General features: G+C 43.6%; 1 protein-coding gene across 1 annotated transcript in view; it reads right to left on the bottom strand.

Moving 5' to 3' along the window:
* Positions 1–22,846, bottom strand: part of LOC134949256 (cytochrome P450 2F3-like) — a 75,052-nt gene that overhangs the window by 47,574 nt on the left and 4,632 nt on the right. Inside the window, exons 2-6 of the mRNA XM_063937737.1 lie at positions 14,462–14,624; positions 12,881–13,030; positions 5,813–5,973; positions 4,119–4,295; positions 3,244–3,385 (exon numbers count right to left, since the gene is read on the bottom strand). Coding sequence (XP_063793807.1) covers positions 3,244–3,385; positions 4,119–4,295; positions 5,813–5,973; positions 12,881–13,030; positions 14,462–14,624 — 793 coding nt within the window. The remainder of the gene's footprint in view (positions 1–3,243; positions 3,386–4,118; positions 4,296–5,812; positions 5,974–12,880; positions 13,031–14,461; positions 14,625–22,846) is intronic.

Below are 22,846 nucleotides of genomic sequence, written 5' to 3' on the forward strand. Positions count from 1 at the left end.
GATTCCATACCTGTGCTGCATTTTAGTTGTGCACAGTATATAGTAGGAGGGGACAGTGCAGAATGTTGCTGTGACCACCAGTATATATATAGCAGTACGGTACAGTAGTCCACTGCTCTACCTCTGTGTCGTGAAGTATACTATGCATCCATACCTGTGCTGCATTTTAGTTGTGCGCAGTATATAGTAGGAGGGTACAGTGCAGAATGTTGCTGTGACCACCAGTATATATATATAGCAATATGTTACAGTAGTCCACTGCTCTACCTCTGTGTCGTAAAGTATACTATGCATCCAGATTCCATACCTGTGCTGCATTTTAGTTGTGCGCAGTATATAGTAGGAGGGGACAGTGCAGAATGTTGCTGTGACCACCAGAATATATATAGCAGTACGGTACAGTAGTCCACTACTCTACCTCTGTGTCGTCAAGTATACTACAAAAGTTCAGTAAAATGACACAAAAATCAAAATTAAAAGCGTCTGATGAGAAGCGTAAACTTGCCAATATGCCATTTACGACGCGGAGTGGCAAGGAACTGCTGAGGCCCTGGCCTATGTTCATGGCTAGTGGTTCAGATTCACATGAGGATGGAAGCACTCATCCTCTCGCTAGAAAACTGCAGTGCCACTCCTAGATGGGCCAGGTGTTTGTGTCGGCCACTTGTGTCACTTAGCTTAGTCACACAGCTACCTCATTGCACCTCTTTTTTTCTTTGCATCATGTGCTGTTTGGGGACTATTTTTTAAATCTGCCATCATATCTGACACTGCAGTGTCACTCCTAGATGGGCCAGGTGTTTGTGTCGGCCACTTGGGTCGCTTAGCTTAGTCACACAGCTACCTCATTGCACCTCTTTTTTTCTTTGCATCATGTGCTGTTTGGGGACTATTTTTTTGAAGTGCCATCCTGTCTGACACTGCAGTGCCACTCCTAGATGGGCCAGGTGTTTGTGTCGGCCACTTGGGTCGCTTAGCTTAGTCACACAGGTACCTCATTGCACCTCTTTTTTTTTTTTTTTTTTTGCATCATGTGCAGTTTGGGGACTATTTTTTAAAACTGCCATCCTGTCTGACACTGCAATGCCACTCCTAGATGGGCCAGGTGTTTGTGTCGGCCACTTGGGTCGCTCAGCTTAGTCACACAGCTACCTCATTGCACCTCTTTTTTTGCATCTTGTGCTGTTTGGGGACTATTTTTTAAAACTGCCATCCTGTCTGACACTGCAGTGCCACTCCTAGATGGGCCAGGTGTTTGTATCGGCCACTTGGGTCGCTTAGCTTAGCCATCCAGCGACCTCGGTGCAAATTTTAGTACTAAAAATAATATTGTGAGGTGTTCAGAATAGACTGGAAAATAGTGGAAATTATGGTTATTGAGCTTAATAATACTATGGGATCAAAATGACCCCCAAATTCTATGATTTAAGCTGTTTTTGAGGCAAAGGAGGGGGAATGCACCTGACTCAAGCGCAGTGGAGAATGATTTCAACATTGTGCAAGGTTCTGCAACCCTTTGAACTTGCCACACGTGAAGTCAGTCCAGACACTGCCAGCCTGAGTCAGGTCATTCCCCTCATCGGGCTTTTGCAGAAGCAGCTGGAGAGATTGAAGGTGGACCCAAAATGGAGCGATTCCGCTAGGCATGTGGGACTTGTGGATGGAGCCCTTAATTCGCTTAACCAGGATTCACGGGTGGTCAATCTGTTGAAATCAGAGCACTACATTTTGGTCACCGTGCTCCATCCTAGGTTTAAAGCCTACGCTGTATCTTTCTTTCCGGCAGACACAAGTCTGCACATGTTCAAAGACCTGCTGGTGAGACACTTGTCAAGTCAAGCGGAACGTGACCCGCCAACAGCTCCTCCTTCATTTTCTACCGCCACTGGAGCTGCCAGGAAAAGGATCAGATTTCCCAAACCACCTGCTGGCGGTGATGCAGGGCAGTCGGAAGTGAAAACTGACATCTGGTCCGGACTGAAGGACCTGCCAACGATTACTGACATGTCGTCTACTGTCACTGCATATGATTCTATCACCATTGAAAGCATGGTGAAGGATTATATTAGTGACAGCATCCAAGTAGGCACGTCAGACTGTCTGTACATATACTGGCAGGAAAAAGAGGCAATTTGGAGGCCCTTGCACAAACTGGCTTTATTTTACCTAAGTTGCCCCCCCTCCAGTGTGTACTCTGAAAGAGTGTTTAGTGCAGCCGGTCACCTTGCCAGCGATCGGCGTACAAGGTTACTTCCAGAAAATGTGGAGAAGATGATGTTCATCAAAATTAATTATAATCAATTCCTTCGTGGAGACATTCACCAGCAATTGCCTCCAGAAAGTACACAGGGACCTGAGATGGTGGATTCCAGTGGGGACGAATTAATACTCTGTGAGGATGGGGATGTACACAGTGAAAGGGGTGAGCAATCAGAGGATGATGATGAGGTCGACATCTTGCCTCTGTAGAGCCAGTTTGAGCAAGGAGAGATTGATTGCTTCTTTTTATGGTGGTGGCCCAAACCAACCAGTAATTTCAGCCTTAGTCATTTGGCAGACCATGTGGCTGAATTGATGGGTTTGTTAAAGTGTGCATGTCCTGTTTATACAACATAAGGGTGGGTTGGAGGGCCCAAGGACATTCCATCTTGCACCTCTTTTTTTTATTTTTGCATCATGTGCTGTTTGGGGCCAATTTTTTTTAAGTGCCATCCTGTCTGACACTGCAGTGCCACTCCTAGATGGGCCTGGTGTTTGTGCCGGCCACATGGGTCGCTTAGCTTAGTCATCCAGCGACCTTGGTGCAAATTTTAGGACTAAAAATAATATTGTGAGGTGTGAGGTATTCAGAATAGACTGGAAATGAGTGGAAATTATGGTTATTGAGGTTAACAATACTATAAGTTCAAAATGACCCCCAAATTCAATATTTCAGCTGTTTTTGAGGGGTTTTTTAAAAAAAACACCCGAATCCAAAACACACCCGAATCCGACAAAAAATTTTAAGGGAGGTTTTGCCAAAACGCATCCGAATTCAAAATATGGCGCGGATCCGAATCCAAAACCAAAACACAAAACCCCAAATATTACCGGTGCACATCTCTACAAGAAATAATGATTGTACCTAATTGCATGTTATGACCCTCTATATAATTATTTCTCATCCAATGATGCTGCAGGAAAAATACATGATCAATACAGACCTAGTACCAAATTACAACTAGGATGTATAGATGAAATCACCTGCTACCTCCGGATATTTCATTAGGACCAAGATGCCGTATCTGAGCGTTGTACTGACTGTCTCTGTTCCTCCAAATAGAAGATTCTGAATGGTTCTTGCCAAAGTTTTGGTGTAAAATGCTGAATCTGGATTATCTAGTTCCTGAACATATGCAAGTATTTCATTATTAGAGGAACAAATGTAATGTCTACAAAATTAGCAAATATATGGTTGTATTATTGGTGGAAAAGCAATTTTGTCCACATATGGCCACTTTTCCATATATACTGTACATATACCAACGTGTAATCAGAACTTTAGACAATGCCTCACAAACTTTTAATAGGCGAAAAAGCTTTCCAATGAATGATGGATATTCATGTGAAATAGGTGAAGGATTCACATTAGTGATCTTTCAAGAGCAAAAATAGAATCTAATGAATGAACTGATGTTTCTTCTTTTTTATTTATTTTGTCCCATGCCACCTTTTTTAAGCTTAATATTTCATCTGATTAATGTAATGTCTGTTTTGTTGCCATCGTTCTTGCTCTTTATTCAAATAACTACATTTAACATTATAACCTTCCCATTAGTCGTGTTTTTGTTTTTATCAAGGTCTATAAAATAGGTGTCTCCTGGTTGAGCATTATCAGTGCATGGTACAGGGCTTCATGGTCCAAGAGCTAATAAAATGAGGTGGGTACAAGCACACTGTTTGTCTGGTTTCATGTTCATGTTTTCACTCAGTTATCACCCACTTAAATAAATCAAAGCTTTCATTGATGGTATTATTTAAGACTTCCTTTCTATCTTTTTTTAGCTTGGTCTTTTATCACCTTTAAGTATTTAAATAGGCTTGAGGCTGGTCCTGTTTTAGTGCTTGGTTACTTTTACCTCTTTGATCTTAATGAGGAAGCAGTCAATATAATCGCGAGGATTGTTTGGGTCCAGTGTTTTCTCATGGTACTTGATGGACTCAGCGGAGATTTCAAAGATATCTTGGAAGTTTTTCCTTATTTTCTTATGTGGACCTGGTAGATATTCCATAATGTCTGGATACATGTTGTATAACTGAAAAGAAATGTAAATAATAATAATAATAATAACAACAACAATAATTATATATTATATATATATATATATATATATATATATAAAATTTTACTTGTCTTTAAATTATTTCTTCTCCCACCTGACAATGTATTTAATTGCATCTACTTTTATGCTGTCACATTTTTTGTTTACTAATATTAATTAGCTAATTCCTATTGTACTTTAGCTCTATCTAGCACCCAATATGTTAGGTCTGAAAAATCACATCTCTGCAGATGACCTATACTGTGCTGTGTATGATAGTACAGAATATTATATTATTTTACTAAAATCAGGGGCGTCTTAAGAGAGGAGAGGGCCCGTGTGCATACTCTTGGTGGGCCTCCTCCTCTCCACGGCGCCATAGGCTCCGGCAATATGCCGGAGTCTACTGCGAATGCGCAGGTCTCCCGAAACATGGCGCACGCCATGTTTTGGAGACAAAAATTGAACTGCGCATGCTCGCGCCCATTTTTTATGTGTTCTTTGGCCGCGACGGCTACCGCTGCAGTGCCCGGCGGTGGACTTCAGACAGGTGAGTATGAAAATATGGGTGCAATGTGTGCGGTGTTGGCCTTCCCTGGACCCAGGGGCCCGTGTGCACCGCACACATTGCACCCATGATAGAAACACCAGTGACTAAAATATAAGTGTATTATTCCAAATATACATACTGTAGCAATCCATAATCATACCCTGAGCTATATGGGATAACACAATTTATTATGATACTGTAATATATAACTAAGTATTGGTGTGGTATATTATTTCAACACTCAAAATGTTGACATTCGTTAGGCTGACATGAGAATGTCAACAGGGTTGTAATGTCGACATGTCAACATGTTCATGTGTTTTAGTCTACTTCTAGCCCTAAACCTATCATTAACCCTAACACTAATGGTAACCCTAACCCTAATGCTAACCTTAACTCTAAGCCTTAACGATATATCGATATTAGAGCAACATCGACATATCCTATGTTGACATTTCCCATTTTACAGGTGTCAACATTAATTATGTTGACAGTGTAACAATGCCGATCTTCTGCTGTTGACATACTGGGGGAGATTCAAATCTTTTATTGCCCCCGATCTCCCATCTAAAGTGTCGTGAGATAGTGGGGCGATATTCTAATGACCCCCATTTTCACGCTGATTGCACCCATAAGAGACGGGTTTAGCCACGTAAAGCAGCTAAACCCGACTAAAGACATGAGCGTGATCGTGAAAAGTCCCATTTGGGCGTCCAAACGGGTCACTTTTCACGCATTTCAGCTCACCACCCCTGGGGGTGGCGAGCTGAAATGCTGATATCGCACCCATCAGCAGTAACGTTTGAATATTGCCGGCGGCCACGATGGGGGTGGGAGGGGAGCTGCAAGATTTGAATCTCCCCCTTTGATTGGTGTCTATGCGACTGTGTACACTTTATAGAATCACTCAAATAAAATAATAAGAATTAGTCAAGTAAAATAAAACTCTGTCTATACTCACCGTCCCCCATGTGCTGCTCATGATACAGAAGTTGTTATAGATGCTGGCTGTTATAGCCAAAAGTCTCTTATCCTCATAGTCAAAGCGACTGCCATAGACTATAGAACAGATAACATTAGAGACTGTGCGCGGTAAGTATTTGCTGGGGTTCACTGGAGACCCTGAGAAAGGGTAAGTCATGTAATAGACACTTAGATTCATTATTAATTAAGGTCACAGAGATTAATTGAACAAATATACTGTAATTTTGAAACAGTAAAAATCTAAACATATAGGGCCGGATGTAATGAAGTCCGAGTTGACCGGGTACCCGGGTGAACTTTTTTTAAAGCATCAATCATTTACAAGTTTTGTATTGCAAATGATTGCCACTTTAAATAAACATCCGAGTTCGGATGGGAATTCATGGTGAGATGTCAAGTTTTTTTTAGGTGACAGGGGAACCTGTTAGTTATTACTTAGGTGGGAGTTCCAAATGTATGCAATTCTTTGGGGGACTTTTTTTTTTTTTTTTGCCAACATGTACTTTCACAAATACTGTATAAACCATCTATACAGAGGATCTTAAAAATGCACCACTTGGGGGTGCTATGATGGATGAACAATCCTGCTATTATATGTCTATTTCTAAAAGCGTGTAACTTCTAAGTATCAAATAAAAGTTAAATTCTTTAAAAAAAAAAATTATTATTGTACATGGCCTACTGCACTTACAGTATGAACACATTTCCTAACAAATGCTAAATTCTTCCACTGACTTTCTTTGGGGATTGAGTGGACCCATCAAGAGTCAATTATAAATAAAGATGTGCGGTGGGCACTTTTTCGTGTTTTGTGCTTTGGTTTTGGTTCTAATTCCACTCTCATGCTTTGGTTTTGGCTTGGTTTTGCCAAAACCACCCTTTCGTGTTTTGGTTTTAGTTTTGGATCTGGATGATTTTTGGGGAAAAAACATAAAAACAGCTAAAATCACAGTATTTGGGGTTAATTTTGCTCCTACAGTATTATTAACCTCAATAACATTCATTACACTAATTTTCAGTCTATTCTGAACACCTCACACCTCACAATATTGTTTTTAGGCCTAAAAGTTGCATTGAGGTGGCTGATGACTAAGCTAAGCGACCCAAGAGTTCGGCACAAACACCAGGCCCATCTAGGAGTGGCACTGCAGTTGCAGACAAGATGGCACTATTCAAAAACTAGTCCCCAAACAGCACATGATGCAAAGAAGAAAAAGAGGTGCAATTAGGTAGCTGGATGGCTAAGCTAAGCGACACAAGTGTCCAGCACAAACACCTGGCCCATCTAGGAGTGGCACAGCAGTGTCAGACAGGATGGCAGATTTAAAAATAGGCCCCAAACAGCACATGATGCAAAGAAGAAAAAGAGGTGCAATGAGGTAGCTGGATGGCCAAGCTAAGCGACACAAGTGTGCGGCACCAACACCTGGCCCATCTAGGAGTGGCACTAGGAGTGGTTACAGACAGGATGGCACAAAAAAACTAGTCCCCAAACAGCATATGATGCAAAGAAGAAAAAGAGGTGCTAGATGGAATTGTCCTTGGGCCCTCCCACCCACCCTTATGTTGTATAAACAGGACATGCACACTTTAACAAACCAATCATTTCAGCGACAGTCTGCCACACGACTGTGGCTGAAATGACTGGTTTGTTTGGGCCCCACCAAAAAAGATGCAATCAATCTCTCCTTGCACAAACTGGCTCTACAGAGGCAAGAAGTTCACCTCATCCTCATCCTCCGATTCTTCACCCCTTTCACTGTGTACATACTCCTCACAGAGTATTAATTCGTCCCCACTGGAATCCACCATCACAGGTCCCTGTGTACTTTCTGGAGGCAATTGCTGGTAAAGGTCTTCCCGAAGGAATTTATAATTCAATTTGATGAACATCATCTTCACATTTAGTGGAAGTAACCTCCTACACCGATCTCTGACAAGGTTACCGGCTGCACTAAACACTCTTTCAGAGTACACATTGGAGTGGGGACAACTTAAGTAAGATAAAGCCAGTTTGTGCAAGGGCATCCAAATTGCCTCTTTTTCCTGCCAGTATACATACAGACTGTCTGACATGCCTACTTGGATGCTGTCACTCATATAATCCTCCACCATTCTTTCAATGGTGACAGAATCATATGCAGTGACAGTAGACAAATCAGTAATCATTGGCAGGTCCTTCAGTCCGGACCAGATGTCAGCTTTTGCTCCTGACTGCCCTGCATCACCGCCAGCGGGTGGGCTAGGAAATTTTATCCTTTTCCTTGCAGCCCCAGTGGTGGGAGAAATTGAAGGACGAGCTGTTGACGGGTCACGTTCCGCTTGAGTTGACGATTTACTAACCAGCAGGTCTTGTGTCTGCCGGAAAGAGAGATACAACGTAGGCTTTAAACCTAGGATCGAGCATGGTGGCTAAAATGTAGTGCTCTGATTTCAAAAGATTGACCACCCTTGAATCCTGGCAAAGTGAATGAAGGGCTCCATCCACAAGTCCCACATACTTTGCGGAATCGCTCCGTCTTTACTCCTCCTTCAATTTATCCAGCTGCTTCTGCAAAAGCCTGATGAGGGGAATGACCTGACTCAAGCTGGCAGTGTCTGAACTGACTTCACGTGTGGCAAGTTCGAAGGGTTGGAGAACCTTGCACAAGACAGAAATCATTCTCCACTGCACTTGAGTCAGGTGTATTACTCCTCCTTTGCCTATATCGTAGGTGGATGTATAGGCTTGAATGGCCTTTTGCTCCTCCTCCATCTTCTGAAGCATACAGAGTGTTGAATTCCACCTCGTTACCACCTCTTGCTTCAGTTGATGGCGGGGCAGTTCAGGAGTGTTTGCTGTCGCTCCAGTCTTTGGCACGCAGAGGCAGAATGCCGAAAGTGGCCGCAATTTTTCGGGCCACTGACAGCATCTCCTGCACACCCCTGACATTTAAAAAAAAATTCTGCACCACCATATTAATTGTATGTGCAAAACGTGGGACATGCTGGAATTTGCCCACATGTAATGCACGCACAATATTGGTGGCATTGTTTGATATCACAAATCCCCAGGAGAGTCCAGTTGGGGTAAGCCATTCTGCGATGATGTTCCTCAGTTTCCATAAGAGGTTGTCAGCTGTGTGCCTCTTAAGGAAAGCGGTGATACATAGCGTAGCCTACCTAGGAACGAGTTGGTATTTGCGAGATGCTGCTACTGGTGCTGCTGCTGTTGTTGCTGCGGGAGGACATACATCTACCTAGTGTACTGTTACAGTCATATAGTCCTTAGTCTGCCCTTTTCCACTTGTCCACATGTCCGTGGTTAAGTGGACACTGGATACAACCGCATTTTGTAGGAAACTGGTGACTCTTTTTCTGATGTCTGTGTACATTCTTTGTATTGCCTGCCCAGAGAAGTGGAACCTAAATGGTATTTGATACCGGGGACACAGTACCGTAAACAATTCTCTAAGTCCCAATGAACTAATCGCGGATACCGGACGCACGTCTAACACCAACATAGCTGTCAATGCCTCAGTTATCCGATTTGCAAAAGTATGACTGCTGTCATATTTCATCTTCCTCACAAAGGACTGTTGGACAGTCAATTGGGTACTGGAAGTAGTACAAGTGGTCTTCCGACTTCCCCTCTGGGATGACGATCGACTCCCAGCAGCAACAACAAGGAATCCCGGGTTAGGAGAGGACGACTCAGTCTTGACAGTGACATGGCCTGCAGGACTACTGACGTTCCTGACTGAGGAGGAAGTTGACGTTAAGGGAGTTGGTGGTGTGGCTTGCAGGAGCTTGGGTACAGGAGGAAGAAGGGATTTAGGTGTCAGTGGACTGCTTAAGCTCTTACCCAAAGTTTCACAACTTGACACTGACTTCTGATGAATGCGCAGCAGGTGACATATAAGGGAGGCTGTTCCTAGCTGGTTAACATCCTTACCCCTACTTATTACATATTGACAGAGGCAACAGATAGCTTGACACCTGTTGTCCGGATTTGTGGAGAAATAATTCCACACCAAAGAGGTGGCTTTTTTGGTAGTTTGCCCAGGCATCACAATGGGCTTCTTCATCCCATGGACAACAGGTGTCTCCCCCATTGCCTGACTTAAACAAACCACATCACTATCAGAATCCTCATCGTCAACTTCCTCTTCAGCGCCAGCAACACCCATATCCTCATCCTGGTGTACTTCAACAGTGACATCTTCAATTTGAATATCAGGAACTGGACTGTGGGTGCTCCTTCCAGCACTTGCAGGGGGCATGCAAATGGTGGAAGGATCCACCTCTTTCCATACAGTGTTGGGAAGGTCAGGCATCGCAACCGCTGACACACTTGGACTCTCCTTGGGGATTTGTTATACCATCTCAGAACACACAGTTCTTTTCTGTGCTCTTTCCAGCTTAACTGCAGCTTAAATTTTTCTAGCTGGAGGATGAGGGATTCCATCGTCTCGTGAAACTGAACCACTAGCCATGAACATAAGCCAGGGCCTCAGCCATTCCTTGCCACTCTGTGTCGTAAATAGCATATTGGCAAGTTTACGTTTCTCCTCAGACGATTTAAATTTCTTTTTGGTTCTTTTTACTGAACCCTCTAGTATCACATTGGGCATTGGCCTTGGCAGACGACGTTGGTGGCATTTCATCGTCTATGTCACGGCTAGTGGCAGCAGCTTCAGCACTAGGAGGAAGTGGTTCTTCTTGATCTTTCCCTATTTTTTCCTCAAAATTTTTGTTCTCCATTATTTTTTGGAAGTTATATAAGACAATATGCGGCACAGGAATGACTGGAATGACTAATGGACAGACACTACCACTGGTCTGATGCAGCCCAACACAACAACACTGTAAGGGACTTGTGGTTGTTGTTATCATTATTATACGGCAGCAGTGGACATATAGCAGCAGCGTATATCGTCAATTGAATGACTGATGGACAGGACACTACCACTGGTCTGATGCAGCATAACACAACAACACTGTAATGGACTTGTAGTTGTTGTTATAATTTTTATACGGCAGCAGTGGACATTTAGCAGCAGCGTATATCGTCACTTGAATGACTGATGGACAGGACACTACCACTGATCTGATGCAGCACAACACAACAACACTTTATACAGCTACACTGGATATATGGCAGCAGAGAACACCAACACTGTGACTGGCTGGACTGATGCAGCACAATACACTGACTACACTGGACTGGACAGCACAACACAGCACCACTTTATACAGATACACTGGACATATGGCAGCAGAGGACACCAACACTGTGACTGGCTGGCTGATGCAGCACAATACACTGACTACACTGGACAGCACAACACAGCACAAGACTCGCCCCCCACTCCCCCCCGCCACACAGACAGTGAACACTGAGGACATGTTCTCTCAATACACTCTCCGAGACTGGAGTGAAAATGGCCGTGACGCGTGGCTCCAATTATGCAATCCAAATCCTGCGAGAATCCGACAGCGGGATGATGACGTCTTGCTGCGTTTGGGTTTCCGAGTCTGGTGGGAAACCCGAGCCGGGCTCGGAACCGAACTCGGAAGGCAAAGTCTGGTAGGGTTCGGTTCTCTGAGAACCGAACCCGCTCATCTCTAATTATAAACCCTAAAATTTGCAACTGAAAAATGTCCTTTAGTAAGCAAGTGCATACTACCGGTGCTTGGATTGCACTCACAAAATCCATCGGTGCCTATCTTTTCAGATACACACACATGGTGGCAGCATTAAAAACTTCACATCAAAAACCACTGTAATTCCACTTTTGGACATCTCCTTTAATTATATTTGACGTTTGAACTTTATCTCCTAAAAATCTGTTTAGCTGATCATGATTGGACATTGATTTTGCACTGAGTAGAGAGGGCATAGAATTGTGTTTTCCTGGAGCAGTTCCATAGGGGTGAGACCTAACCCCTAGGACAGTGGTTCCCAAACTGTGTGCCGTGGCACCCTGGGGTGCCGCAGGACACTTGCAGGGGTGCCTCGGGTTGGTGGTCCAGGACCAATTCAAAATATTTATTATCCATGTAATAGGCAAAACTAGTACTTGTGGCTGCCAGTCATAAAATATGTGTACAAACAGAAGCAAATCCTGTCCCTCGCCACATAACTAAACCTAGGTATGACATATAAACATAATTTACTTAATTTCATATTTTTTTATAATTTCCCAATAAGAAACTTTTGGCCTAGGGGTGACGTAATAAAAATTCTGATACTCTAGGGCGCCCTGATTCAAAAAAGTTTGGGAACCACTGCCCTAGGAAAATGTAAATACTTTTGAATGGAGAAAATAGTTATGGTCCTGACAGTTACAGTAGGAGGGGATAGAGTAAGTGTGACAAGAACAGGATACCTGCGGTAGTGGGCAGGATCCAGGAAGCAGACTCTAGGCACCTAGGAACAAAGTGTTGAAATTACGGGATGTGATTATCCTTGTTTTGTTATCTGGTAAGGTTACTCCCTGTGATGTGCTGTCCTTGATGGTTCTCTTAAACTTCACTTGCAGAGTTTTTCCCATGGGTAGGATTTTTTGACATGAGCTGGAGCATTCCACGGCTGGTGTTCATAGGCGGCAAAATTTTATCCACCTTTCCACTTTGATTCAAAGTGATCTTCTATTCTGGGAGGAATTTTTGTCACACTTCAATGGCGTCTGTATTTGGTCCCTTTACGAATAAAGTGCTCAGAGCTGTACAGTGCTGCCTGCTAGAGAGGAGGGGCTCCAGACGTATCATGCACACGGGCTTCCTCCTCTCTGGAAACGCCCCTGCCTGGGACCTAGGAGCTATTCAGCGCAACTGAAGCCACAGTGTATAAGTACACATCTGTATTTCTCATCCTGTTTTTTACAGATTACAGGGAAGTGCCAATGTTGTCTCACATTGCAGAATATTTTTAGGCTACACATAGCTATAACAAGTAGAGATCCTGGGGAATAAATATTCATACTTTAATTTTACACAGGAACAAGAAATATAACATTTGAAAGTCAAAGAGAGAGAGAGAGAGAGAGAGAGAGAACTTTACCCTTTGTTTTTTCAAACTCTTTGACGAGGAAATGTGCCTCCTCCAGTATTCGATCTTCCACACTCCTCTTTCCCATCCCAAAGTTCCTCAGTGTCAGCAGAGCAAAGCGTCGCAGTTTCTTCCATTTCTCCCCATTGGTGAAAGCTATGTCTATGGTGGTAAAAGGGAAGTTTTAGAATTTTAAGAGTTAATATAAAGATGTGGGAGAGGGGGCATCTGAATGAACAATAAACTTGTTACATTTCTGATAAGTTCTCTTGTAGGGTGAATGCCCAAATAACAATAACTGTATAACAGTGGCAATAGTGCTGACATGCAGTGATAAGAAATGATGCAGTTCTTTAGTCAATCAGTTCCTGGTATTCTCAAGTACTATGGATTTGCTAGAGGAGTATGGCAGGAAGAACATCTGACAGTGGAACAGTCAAACTTTGTAGTATTCATGGCTTTGTATAGAAACCCCTACAAGCATGCAAGTTTAATAATTGAGTCTGTGTTCAAGAAATAGTTTAGGGAACCTCCACAAGATTTTGGCCCAAATGCCAGCCTTGTCTAAAACACCCTGAAAGATTTGTTTAATTTCCTAAACTAATCCTGGAATCATCTCAGTGTTAAGGCATCTTATTTTTTTCCACTCGTCTTGGACACAATAAAACAAGCTCAGGTCAGTGCATTGGTTATAACTGTATATACACAAAAGATCTATTGTATCTAAAGATAGTCACACACAGACTGAAATTGGTTCTCAACCCAAATATAAAATTACGAGTATACCCTTCACACAGAGGCAAATTCCCAGGTGAAGAATTTCTACCCAGTAATTTACCGATAAACACAGGTCCTTTTTCTGAGTGAAAGGGTCAACCCAGGTTGAAATTCCCGGGACTTTGACCCAGGAATTTACTAGGGTTAGAGACCCAGGAATTTCAACAAGGTTTGATCTTTTCACACAGACGAAATACACGTTTTGATCCACAAATTACCGGGTAGAAATTCTTGACCAGTAATTTGCTTGTCTGTGTGAAAGGGGGGGTCAGGCACGGACCTGCAAAACTACCCAGCATTAAAATGTTGAAAGTGGTATAACAGGGTTATTAGTCAATGTGCAAATTTACATGAGTGACCAAATTGTAGAAGATCATGCTGATTGGTCCCTTGAGTGCAGCCGCAGATAACTTTGGCTTTCTTTTAGCTTATCAGTGTGGTGGAAGTATAATGGCTGATAAGATTTATCTGTGTTATCTTCTGATTACATTTTTCACAATGCATTTCCCTGTAATCTGCTTTTGTGTCATCTAACTTCTTCATCTGCTTAATCCTTTTTAAGTATTTCCACCTTTGATATTATTTTCTTTCACATTCTTTCTCATACTGTAGCTATATATATAGCCACCTCCTGTAATTGCAACCTTGTACTAATCCCCATACTGTTTTTTCCCCTTCTGCAGTTCTTCAAGTCATTTTTCTTTACCCTAATTCTACTCAAGCCTTACTCATTTAAAACATTTGAAAGTCAGTTGAACATATGTATGTAAGTAGTACATGAGATCAGTGATACATCTTAATCAAACATAAGCACACCGTGTACACCAATGTAGTTCAAGAATACGGGATAGTCCCCTCTCTCTCCAAATATCTCATTTTGTTCAATCAACGCCTCCTTCATTGCGCTGTATCCGCATATGACGAGTCCTGGTTTAGGTCCCAAGTACAAGGTGTACACCGGTCCATATTTGTCTTTCAGCTGTGGAGAAGTGAGTTGACTCATCAGACATTTGACATTAGTCAGAATGACTTACTTTTTATAATGAATGTGGACTAATAATACTTTTCTATTCACACTCATAGGGACCAATGCAGAATGGAACGCAATTACACCTGCACTGCATGGAGATAAAGTGGAGACAGATAAAGTACCAGCCAATCAGCTCCTAACTGTCATATTTCAAACACAGCCTACAACATGACAGGAGCTGATTGGCTAGTACTTTGTCTCCTTCCACTTTATCTCTCTCCAAAACTTAGTGAATAGACCCCTTAAAGCCTGATTCAGAGGTGCACGCAGTGCTGTGCACTGCTGTGAACATATTTTCAGTGTAAATGTGAAAATATGCTAATGACTCAGCCGCTGTCTTGTGTTCAGAGATGCCGACGTACAAGAGTAGAAACATTGGTTGCCTATCAGACCTTTGAGCAAGTTAAGACACCTGGCCCTCTTCTGCTTGAAATCACTCAAACATGCCTAGAAAATGGTCCCAACCAGTGCTGGCTCTGGAGGTGTGGCTGCAGAGCAGTCCAAAATTCAAATAGGGAAGCCACACCAGCTGCCAACTCCAAACACTGCCATGACTCACTGGCAGTATGTGGCTCCCCTATTTGAAATTTGGACTGTGCTGCAGACCCACCTCTGGAGCCGACACTGGTCCTGATACGCCTGCCTTTTCTAGCCACCCTTGTTAATGCTCCCAAACGCTGACTACCTGTCACTCACTTTCTGGATATTGTGTATTTTAGCACCAAGCTTTCCTAAAGAGAATGCCGCTAATGCTCTAATACTATAGATAACACAAACTGGCTCACAGATAAATTAAATGGATGCTTTAAGTGCGGGTCCGCCAGCCTGCTCCTAATGCTGAAATATTCATAATGTAGAGATGGAAAAGGCTAACATTATGAATATGTCAACATTATGAACAATGTTGTCAGCACTGTGAATGTCAACATTCAGAACCATTTGAAAATACAGAATTGACTACATTGAAAAATGTTGACAATATGACCTCATACTGTATTTATTGCTATTTATATTGATACTGTTTTGTTTTTTGGCTGTTTTATGCCTCAATAAATGTGTTAATACTTTTTGGGGGGATTATAGCTTGGTGTATGTTTGCTACCGGTGTTTTCCTTTTTCTTTTTGTTTGCATACAATGGACTGGAGGGAGTAGGAAACAGAAAAGAGGCTGTCACCCATGGAGGGGAGTAGGAGACAGAGGGATATACTGTCATATGCGTGGGAGTTGGGTCAAAGCAGAGGGAACAGGCTGTTACACAAAGAGGGGAGGAAAAGTCTGTCCCGCAGGAAGTTAGAGACAGATTGGGAGACAGCCACAAGCAGCGAGTCGACTGGCACTCCTTATACCATGGCAGTTCTACACCGGAGGGCTGTGTGACAGATGGAGCGCCCTGTGCTGTGTGGGCTCACCTATGGCCCTCCATCATTGGCCGGCTCATGAGTGGGTTGGCTTCAGGGCTGGACTAAAAATCAGCCTTGGCATTTAAAGCATAGAAGCCCTTCTTAGGAATGGCGTCTGGCTCATGGCACCCCCTCCTGGCTCCTGGAGTGCCCCAGAATGTGCAACATGATGTCATGAAGCCATGATGTGCGCTGCAGGCAGACCTGCTCAGCATGGCCTCTGGATGGCTCAGCCTCTGACTGTTAGCTCATGGGCAGATCTAGACTTTTCTTTTATACAGGAGTGTTTTCCTTGACTTTTCATACTTCTTAGTCTATACTATTACAATACAAATAAAATTACTATTAAAACAATATACAAGTGTACATCATTCTCTATATTAGAATATACACATTACAGCCGTTCCTGCAAGGGATTCAAACTCTAGACCACATGTGCCATAGTGAGACATTTAACTGGAGAACTATCTGTAATTATGTAGCATTTGCTTGCACTATGGTAATGGTAACCTTAACTGACTTAATCACCCTACAGTATATTAAATAATTTTTCATTTGTCTTTGCCAGAAGAGCCATATAGCCAATCTGGTCTTGGTTTGTTCCCTCTTATCATGCCTACCATGTTCTGCAAGCCCTCCTCCAAAATCCTTGTTCCAATATTTATTGTGCTCCTTATCATTAGGTATCTTCTTCATTCTGTCTTGTAGTAATTATATAGTAATAATCTTGCTAGACACAAATACTGCTCCCAGCAGAGTTGTACCTGAGTACAAAGTGGCCTGACAGGTCAGCTTGCATCTGATTGGTTGCAGCATGAACAAAACACACAAATTGGCAAAATGCATACTCTGGAGGAACTTGTGGTTAATGTCTTTGTATTAAGTGCATTGATCCACATTGATCCATTTATAAAATTAACTCCAAATTTCCATATAAACTTTTAAAAGAAAAATACAGACATGGGTTTATGATCACCATTCTCAAGATACAGTACCATTTTGTACATAATTAGAATTTGCACAATCTCCAAATTAACTCTTCAGATATAAGGGAGCGCAAATGTACTATAAGTTGTATTCACTCAAAATGACTATTTATTTTACTGTGAATCTGCAGAAAAAGACAGAATGTTTTTGCAGATGGGTTTTGGGGTTAAGTCAAACTCTAAATCAGGTACATGGTGACGGGAGGAATTCAGTTTATCTGCTTGTCCAGCACCTGATCAACCACTAGAATGACAGTATCTCAGAGATCTGTACACACTACTGTATAAACCATGCACTGATTCATGTACAGGATTATGTAATACTTTTGCTTTTCAAGTCTTTGTCCGTGAAATCCCTGGAGCATTATATTATGAGTATGGTATGCAATTTCATCTCCTATCAAGAATGAATATCCAGTTTCACTATTATTTTCCTTTCATGTATTAATAAAATGTAAACCATTGTGAAACTATAGGTGGTACCACTGCTTTCTTGGAAATGTCCCCTTCTTGGGCGTTACACCCACCTCCCCCAATGATCCTTACGTTAGCAGGTGGGAGTGAGTGTGGATTCCTCTGCTCCTCAGAATGGGATTACGGTACTTAAATGAGAGAATATAGCTAAGCACCATACTCCCAGCCTGTGATACTGACATGGAGGAGCAGCAGCAGCCAGCTGTATCTCCATTATATCAGCACATGGCACTCCATGCACGGGCAACCCAGGACATTAAAACCACTGCACAAGGGGCATAAAGGCATGTGGCATTTTTAAAAGAGCAAACATTACTCCAGTATTCATACATTTATACACATTGAATATAAATATTTTGGTAAAAGACAAGTACAGTAAGGAATTTCCCAATAAAGTCCCTGCCCTGCTTCTTTTTTCTGCATAGGAAACTCTTTGTTTTTTGGAATTTGATGAACAGCACAAATGCCATGTCCCTAGCATTCTATCGATCCTGTGGTATGCTCTGTTATACCACGTTCACACTGCCTTGAAAAATCCGGGTTATTGCACGTGAATGAGCAGTAATCCGGGTTTATGTGCAGTGTGAACGGGGTCCAGGACAAATTCCCGGGTCGTCTGACCCGGTATTTCAACCCTGGAATAAAGAAGGGTTATTCCCGGGTCAATACCGGGTCAGGCGCAAGTGTGAACGGTGTTAAGTGCTCCCGGGTCGATGCGATCCGGGTCACTTCAACACTATTGGAGCAGGCGGCGCTTGTAGATCATCTGATCTCCAAGCGCCGCCCCCGCATGTGACCCGGTGACATCATCGACACGGCAATATGCCGTGTCGGGCCGCCAGTCTGAACAGGGTCTCAAGCGGGTTGCACCTGGGAAGGTCTCGTGCACTAGTCCCAGGTGCAACCCGCTAAAAGTCAGTGTTACTTAAATGAGCTCAGGAGATGTCTGCAATATATCCTGCTCTAGAGACGTAATAATTGTCATTTCAATTAGTGGTAAGAATGCAGAAACAGTACTTTCCACATGAATACTGGAGATAAAGGGCTTAGTAAAGAGATAAAGGGCTTAGTAATTAGTGTGAGGATTCACATCAAGTCTTTGATTTTTAGATCACTAAGGACCTGAAGATGAGCTGGAATTAAATAAGGTGTATTCTGTTGAAAAGAAGCATGCACAGAAACAAATCTATATACGAACAGTATTCTCCCATATCAGTGTTTGCACCTGGTAATAGTCACTATCATCATCATCATCATCATCATCATCATCATCATCATCATCAGTGTGCAATATACAAGGTGCAAAAAATTCACCACCAAACAGGTACATCTAAGACTGCATGGGACACATTTATGTGAAAACATAGAAATGAGTCTGCATATTTCTGGTGCATACACAGGGTCAGATGTACTAAGCCAGGGGCAGTTATAAAATGAAGAGAGATAAAATTCCAATCAATCAGCTTCTAACTGTCATTTTTCAAACACAGCCTGTAACATGGCAGAAATGAGCTGACTGGCTGATACTTTATCTCTCTACAAGGCTTAGTATATCTTCCCCACAGTGAGAATTCAAGCAATATTTGCACTGATCTACAGATGTGTCCACTATTACCTTTCTGAAAAAAGTATCATGGCCTGCCGTTCATGGCACGAGATAAGATTTCCTCTTAAGATATACACGGCAAGCCATGTGTATCTCCTCTGAAATATAGTGCAGTACCACTTTTCAGACAGCAGGTGGCATTTTCAAAAACTGAGCAAGCAGAAAGTCTGATAAAGAGATTCTAGAGGGAGTAGTTCAGACCTGATTCTAGCAGCATTTTATTTGCAAATGGGCAAAACCATGGGGGTCATTCCGAAATGATCGCACGCTAGGTTGTTTTGCAGCGGTGCGATCAGGTCGAAACTGCACATGCGTATGCACCTCAATGCGCATGTGCGTCGTACGGGTACAAAGCGGATCATTGCTGAGCAATGGATTTAACGAAGAATCGATTCGCACAGCAGATAGCAAGGAGATTGACAGGAAGAGGGCATTTGTGGGTGGCAACTGAACGCTTTCTGGGAGTGTTTGGAAAAACGCTGGCGTGTCCAAGCGTTTGCAGGGCAGGTGTCTGACGTCAATTCCGGACACGAACAGGCTAAAGTGTTTGCCCCGAATTTACATCAGACACCCACCCTGCAAACGCATTGACACACCTGCGTTTTTCCAAACACTCCCAGAAAATGGTCAGTTGACATCCACAAATGTTTTCTTCCAGTCAGTCTCCTTGCGATTGTCTGTGTGAATGGATTCTTCATTAAATCCATTGCTCAGCAACGATCCACTCTGTACCTGTGCGACGCGCCTGCGTATTGCGGTGCACACACATGCGCAGTTATGACCTGATCGCAGCTCAGCAAAACAACCTAGCGTGCAATCAGGCCTGCATGACCCCCATGGTTTTGCCCATCTGCTAACAAAATTGCAGCTATGGGGTGTCATTCCGAGTTGATCGTAGTCCTGCAAAATTTTGCAGGGCTACGATCAGGAACAGAGACATGCGGGGGATGCCCAGCACAGGGCCAGTCCGCCCCGCAGGTCAGTTACGCCCCCCCCCTACAGAAGTGCAGAAGTATTGCACAGCGGCGATGCTTTTGTACTTCAGGAGTAGCTCCCGGCCAGCGCAGCTTTAGCGTGCTGGCCGGGAGCTACTCATTACTACACGGCCCGCAGCGGCTGGTCAGCATCAGCGATCGGGTCAGAATGACCCCCATGAGCCGTGTGTGCAGGCCAATTTATCCATCATGCACACGGGAATATCAGCTGCAGCCGCTAATTGTGAAGTATTAATATTTTTCCAATACATCTCTCATACTAACTTCCAACATGTACCTGGCTCAATGTTGCCTACATGTTTAAAAAAATCTTTTTCCTTGTGATTGATAATGTGCTGATGAAGAGTTCATACAAACTCCACACAGAGATTCAATATAGAAATTATGATACTAACTAAAAGGCACTATTGATACTTGTCATTTTTTGCAATTGTTTGGTGGTTAAGGTGTGAGTAGAGAGAATTTTTGGTATTTCAATACCACATATATTTCACTGGGATCCGGTCTGAAGATCGACAGTGTCTGCCATACAAGTGGGTGCTGCGTCTGTCTGCCACAAATCGGTCCAGCGCTGAGGCTGTGTTGCTATAATAAGTCACTGGGTGCTCTGTCTGCCATACAAGTGGGTGCTGTGCCTGTCTGCCACAAATCAGTCCAGTGCTGGGGCTGTGCTGCATTAATAAGTCACTGGGTGCTCTGTCTGCCATACAAGTGGGTGCTGCGTCTGTCTGCCACAAATCAGTCCTGTGCTTGGGCTGTGCTCCATAATAAGTCACTGGGTGCTCTGTGTGCCATACAAGTGGGTGCTGTGCCTGTCTGCCACAAATCAGTCCTGTGCTTGGGCTGTGCTCCATAAGTCAGTGGGTGCTCTGCCTGCCATACAAGTGGGTGAAGAAACATGAGACCCAGGGCCTGATCAGCCATAAGGCTGCAGCCTGGATAGCTGAGTCCTGGGGGGGCGCAGCACCGGCACAATAGATGCTTAGGCTCTACCTACTACTGGAAGCTGCAGATTCCATGCAGATCGCATTGGAAGACGGCCCTTATAGGAGACAGATGCCAGGGGTATTACTAGACCATTACCCAGCGCTACCCAGAATGAGCATGTAACCCCCTGGCTCTAAGCATATAACCCCTATGGCAAAAAGCATATGTAACCCCTGGCAACGAGCATGTAACCCCTGGCCACGAGTATGTGACCGGGTCAGACTTCCGGTCAGCAGAATCAAGGATGCCGGTGGCTTCTCCTCCCACCTCTAGCCACCAACAGCACCGTGGGCAGCAACATGGACATCCATATGTGCAGGGCAATTTATCCATCAGGCACACGGGAATATCAGCAGCGGCAGCTAATTGTGAAGTATTAATATATCTCCAATACATGTGGGAGTGCCAGCAGTGTCCTCGGTGCAGAGGTGTAGGTGGTGTAATCAGTGCAGGAGGGCTGGCAGTATCCCCGGTGCAGGAGTGTCAGTAGTGCGGGAGATGTGCTCCTTGTACTTGGTTGATGGTACCGTGGACACTTCTGGCACTCCCGCACTGCTAGCACCCCACTGCCCTCTTTTTTGGAGGCACAAGTATTATTTATATATTTTTAAAAAGATTATTATTATATATATATTTTTTTTTTTAATGGGATGGGAAAAAACCCCCCAAAAATTGCGTGGGGTCCCCCCTCCAAAGCATAACCAGCCTCGGGCTCTTCGAGCCGGTCCTGGTTCTAAAAATCCGGGGGGGAAATGGACGGGCATCCCCTGTATTTTTAAAACCAGCACCGGGCTCTGTGCCTGGTGCTGGTGCAAAAAATACGGGGGACAAAAAGAGTAGGGGTCCCCCGTATTTTTTACACCAGCATCGGGCTCCACTAGCTGGACAGATAATGCCACAGCCGGGGGTCACTTTTATACAGTGCCCTGCGGCCATGGCATTAAATATCCAACTAGTCACCCCTGGCCAGGGTACCCTGGGGGAGTGGGGACCCCTTCAATCAAGGGGTCCACCCCCCAGCCACCCAAGGGCCAGGGGTGAAGCCAGAGGCTGTCCCCCCATCCAAAGGCTGCGGATGGGGGGCTGATAGCCTTGAGAAAATTGAAAGAATATTGTTTTTTCCAGTAGTACTACAAGTCCCAGCAAGCCTCCTCCGCAAGCTGGTACTTGGAGAACCACAAGTACCAGCATGCGGGAGAAAAACGTGCCCGCTGGTACCTGTAGTTCTAATGGAAAAAAAATACCCAAATAAAAACAGGAGACACACACCGTGACAGTAAAACTTTATTTCACACATGTCGACACACACATACTTACCTATGTTGACTGTTTTCTGCCCAGCGATATCGGTGATCACACGGGCTCAGCAAGATCACTCAGCACACAGAGCTGCACCAGCGATGTGTGCTGAGCGATCTGTCACTGCCCGTGTTTGCAATAGAGAAAACATGGGTGATGACTAGATCTTTCAAGCATGCAGGGACACACATCACTATCGCTATACACACATAGCGATTTGTGCTGTATTTCTAAGTGACTCAGCAAATCAATTAGAAAAGCAGCCCAAATCGCTATGTGTGTGTGATCGTATTCAGGTCATTCTGATGTACAGTATTGCCAGCTTTAGAGTCCAGTTCTTAATTGTGTAGGTGTGAAAATCTCAGTGTGAGAGGCCTTTGAAGTAGATTCCTTGGGGAATAGAGTTACAGCACAGTAACGTGT

This window comes from Pseudophryne corroboree, chromosome 8, assembly GCF_028390025.1.
Source record: "Pseudophryne corroboree isolate aPseCor3 chromosome 8, aPseCor3.hap2, whole genome shotgun sequence".
NCBI classification, from domain to species: domain Eukaryota; kingdom Metazoa; phylum Chordata; class Amphibia; order Anura; family Myobatrachidae; genus Pseudophryne; species Pseudophryne corroboree.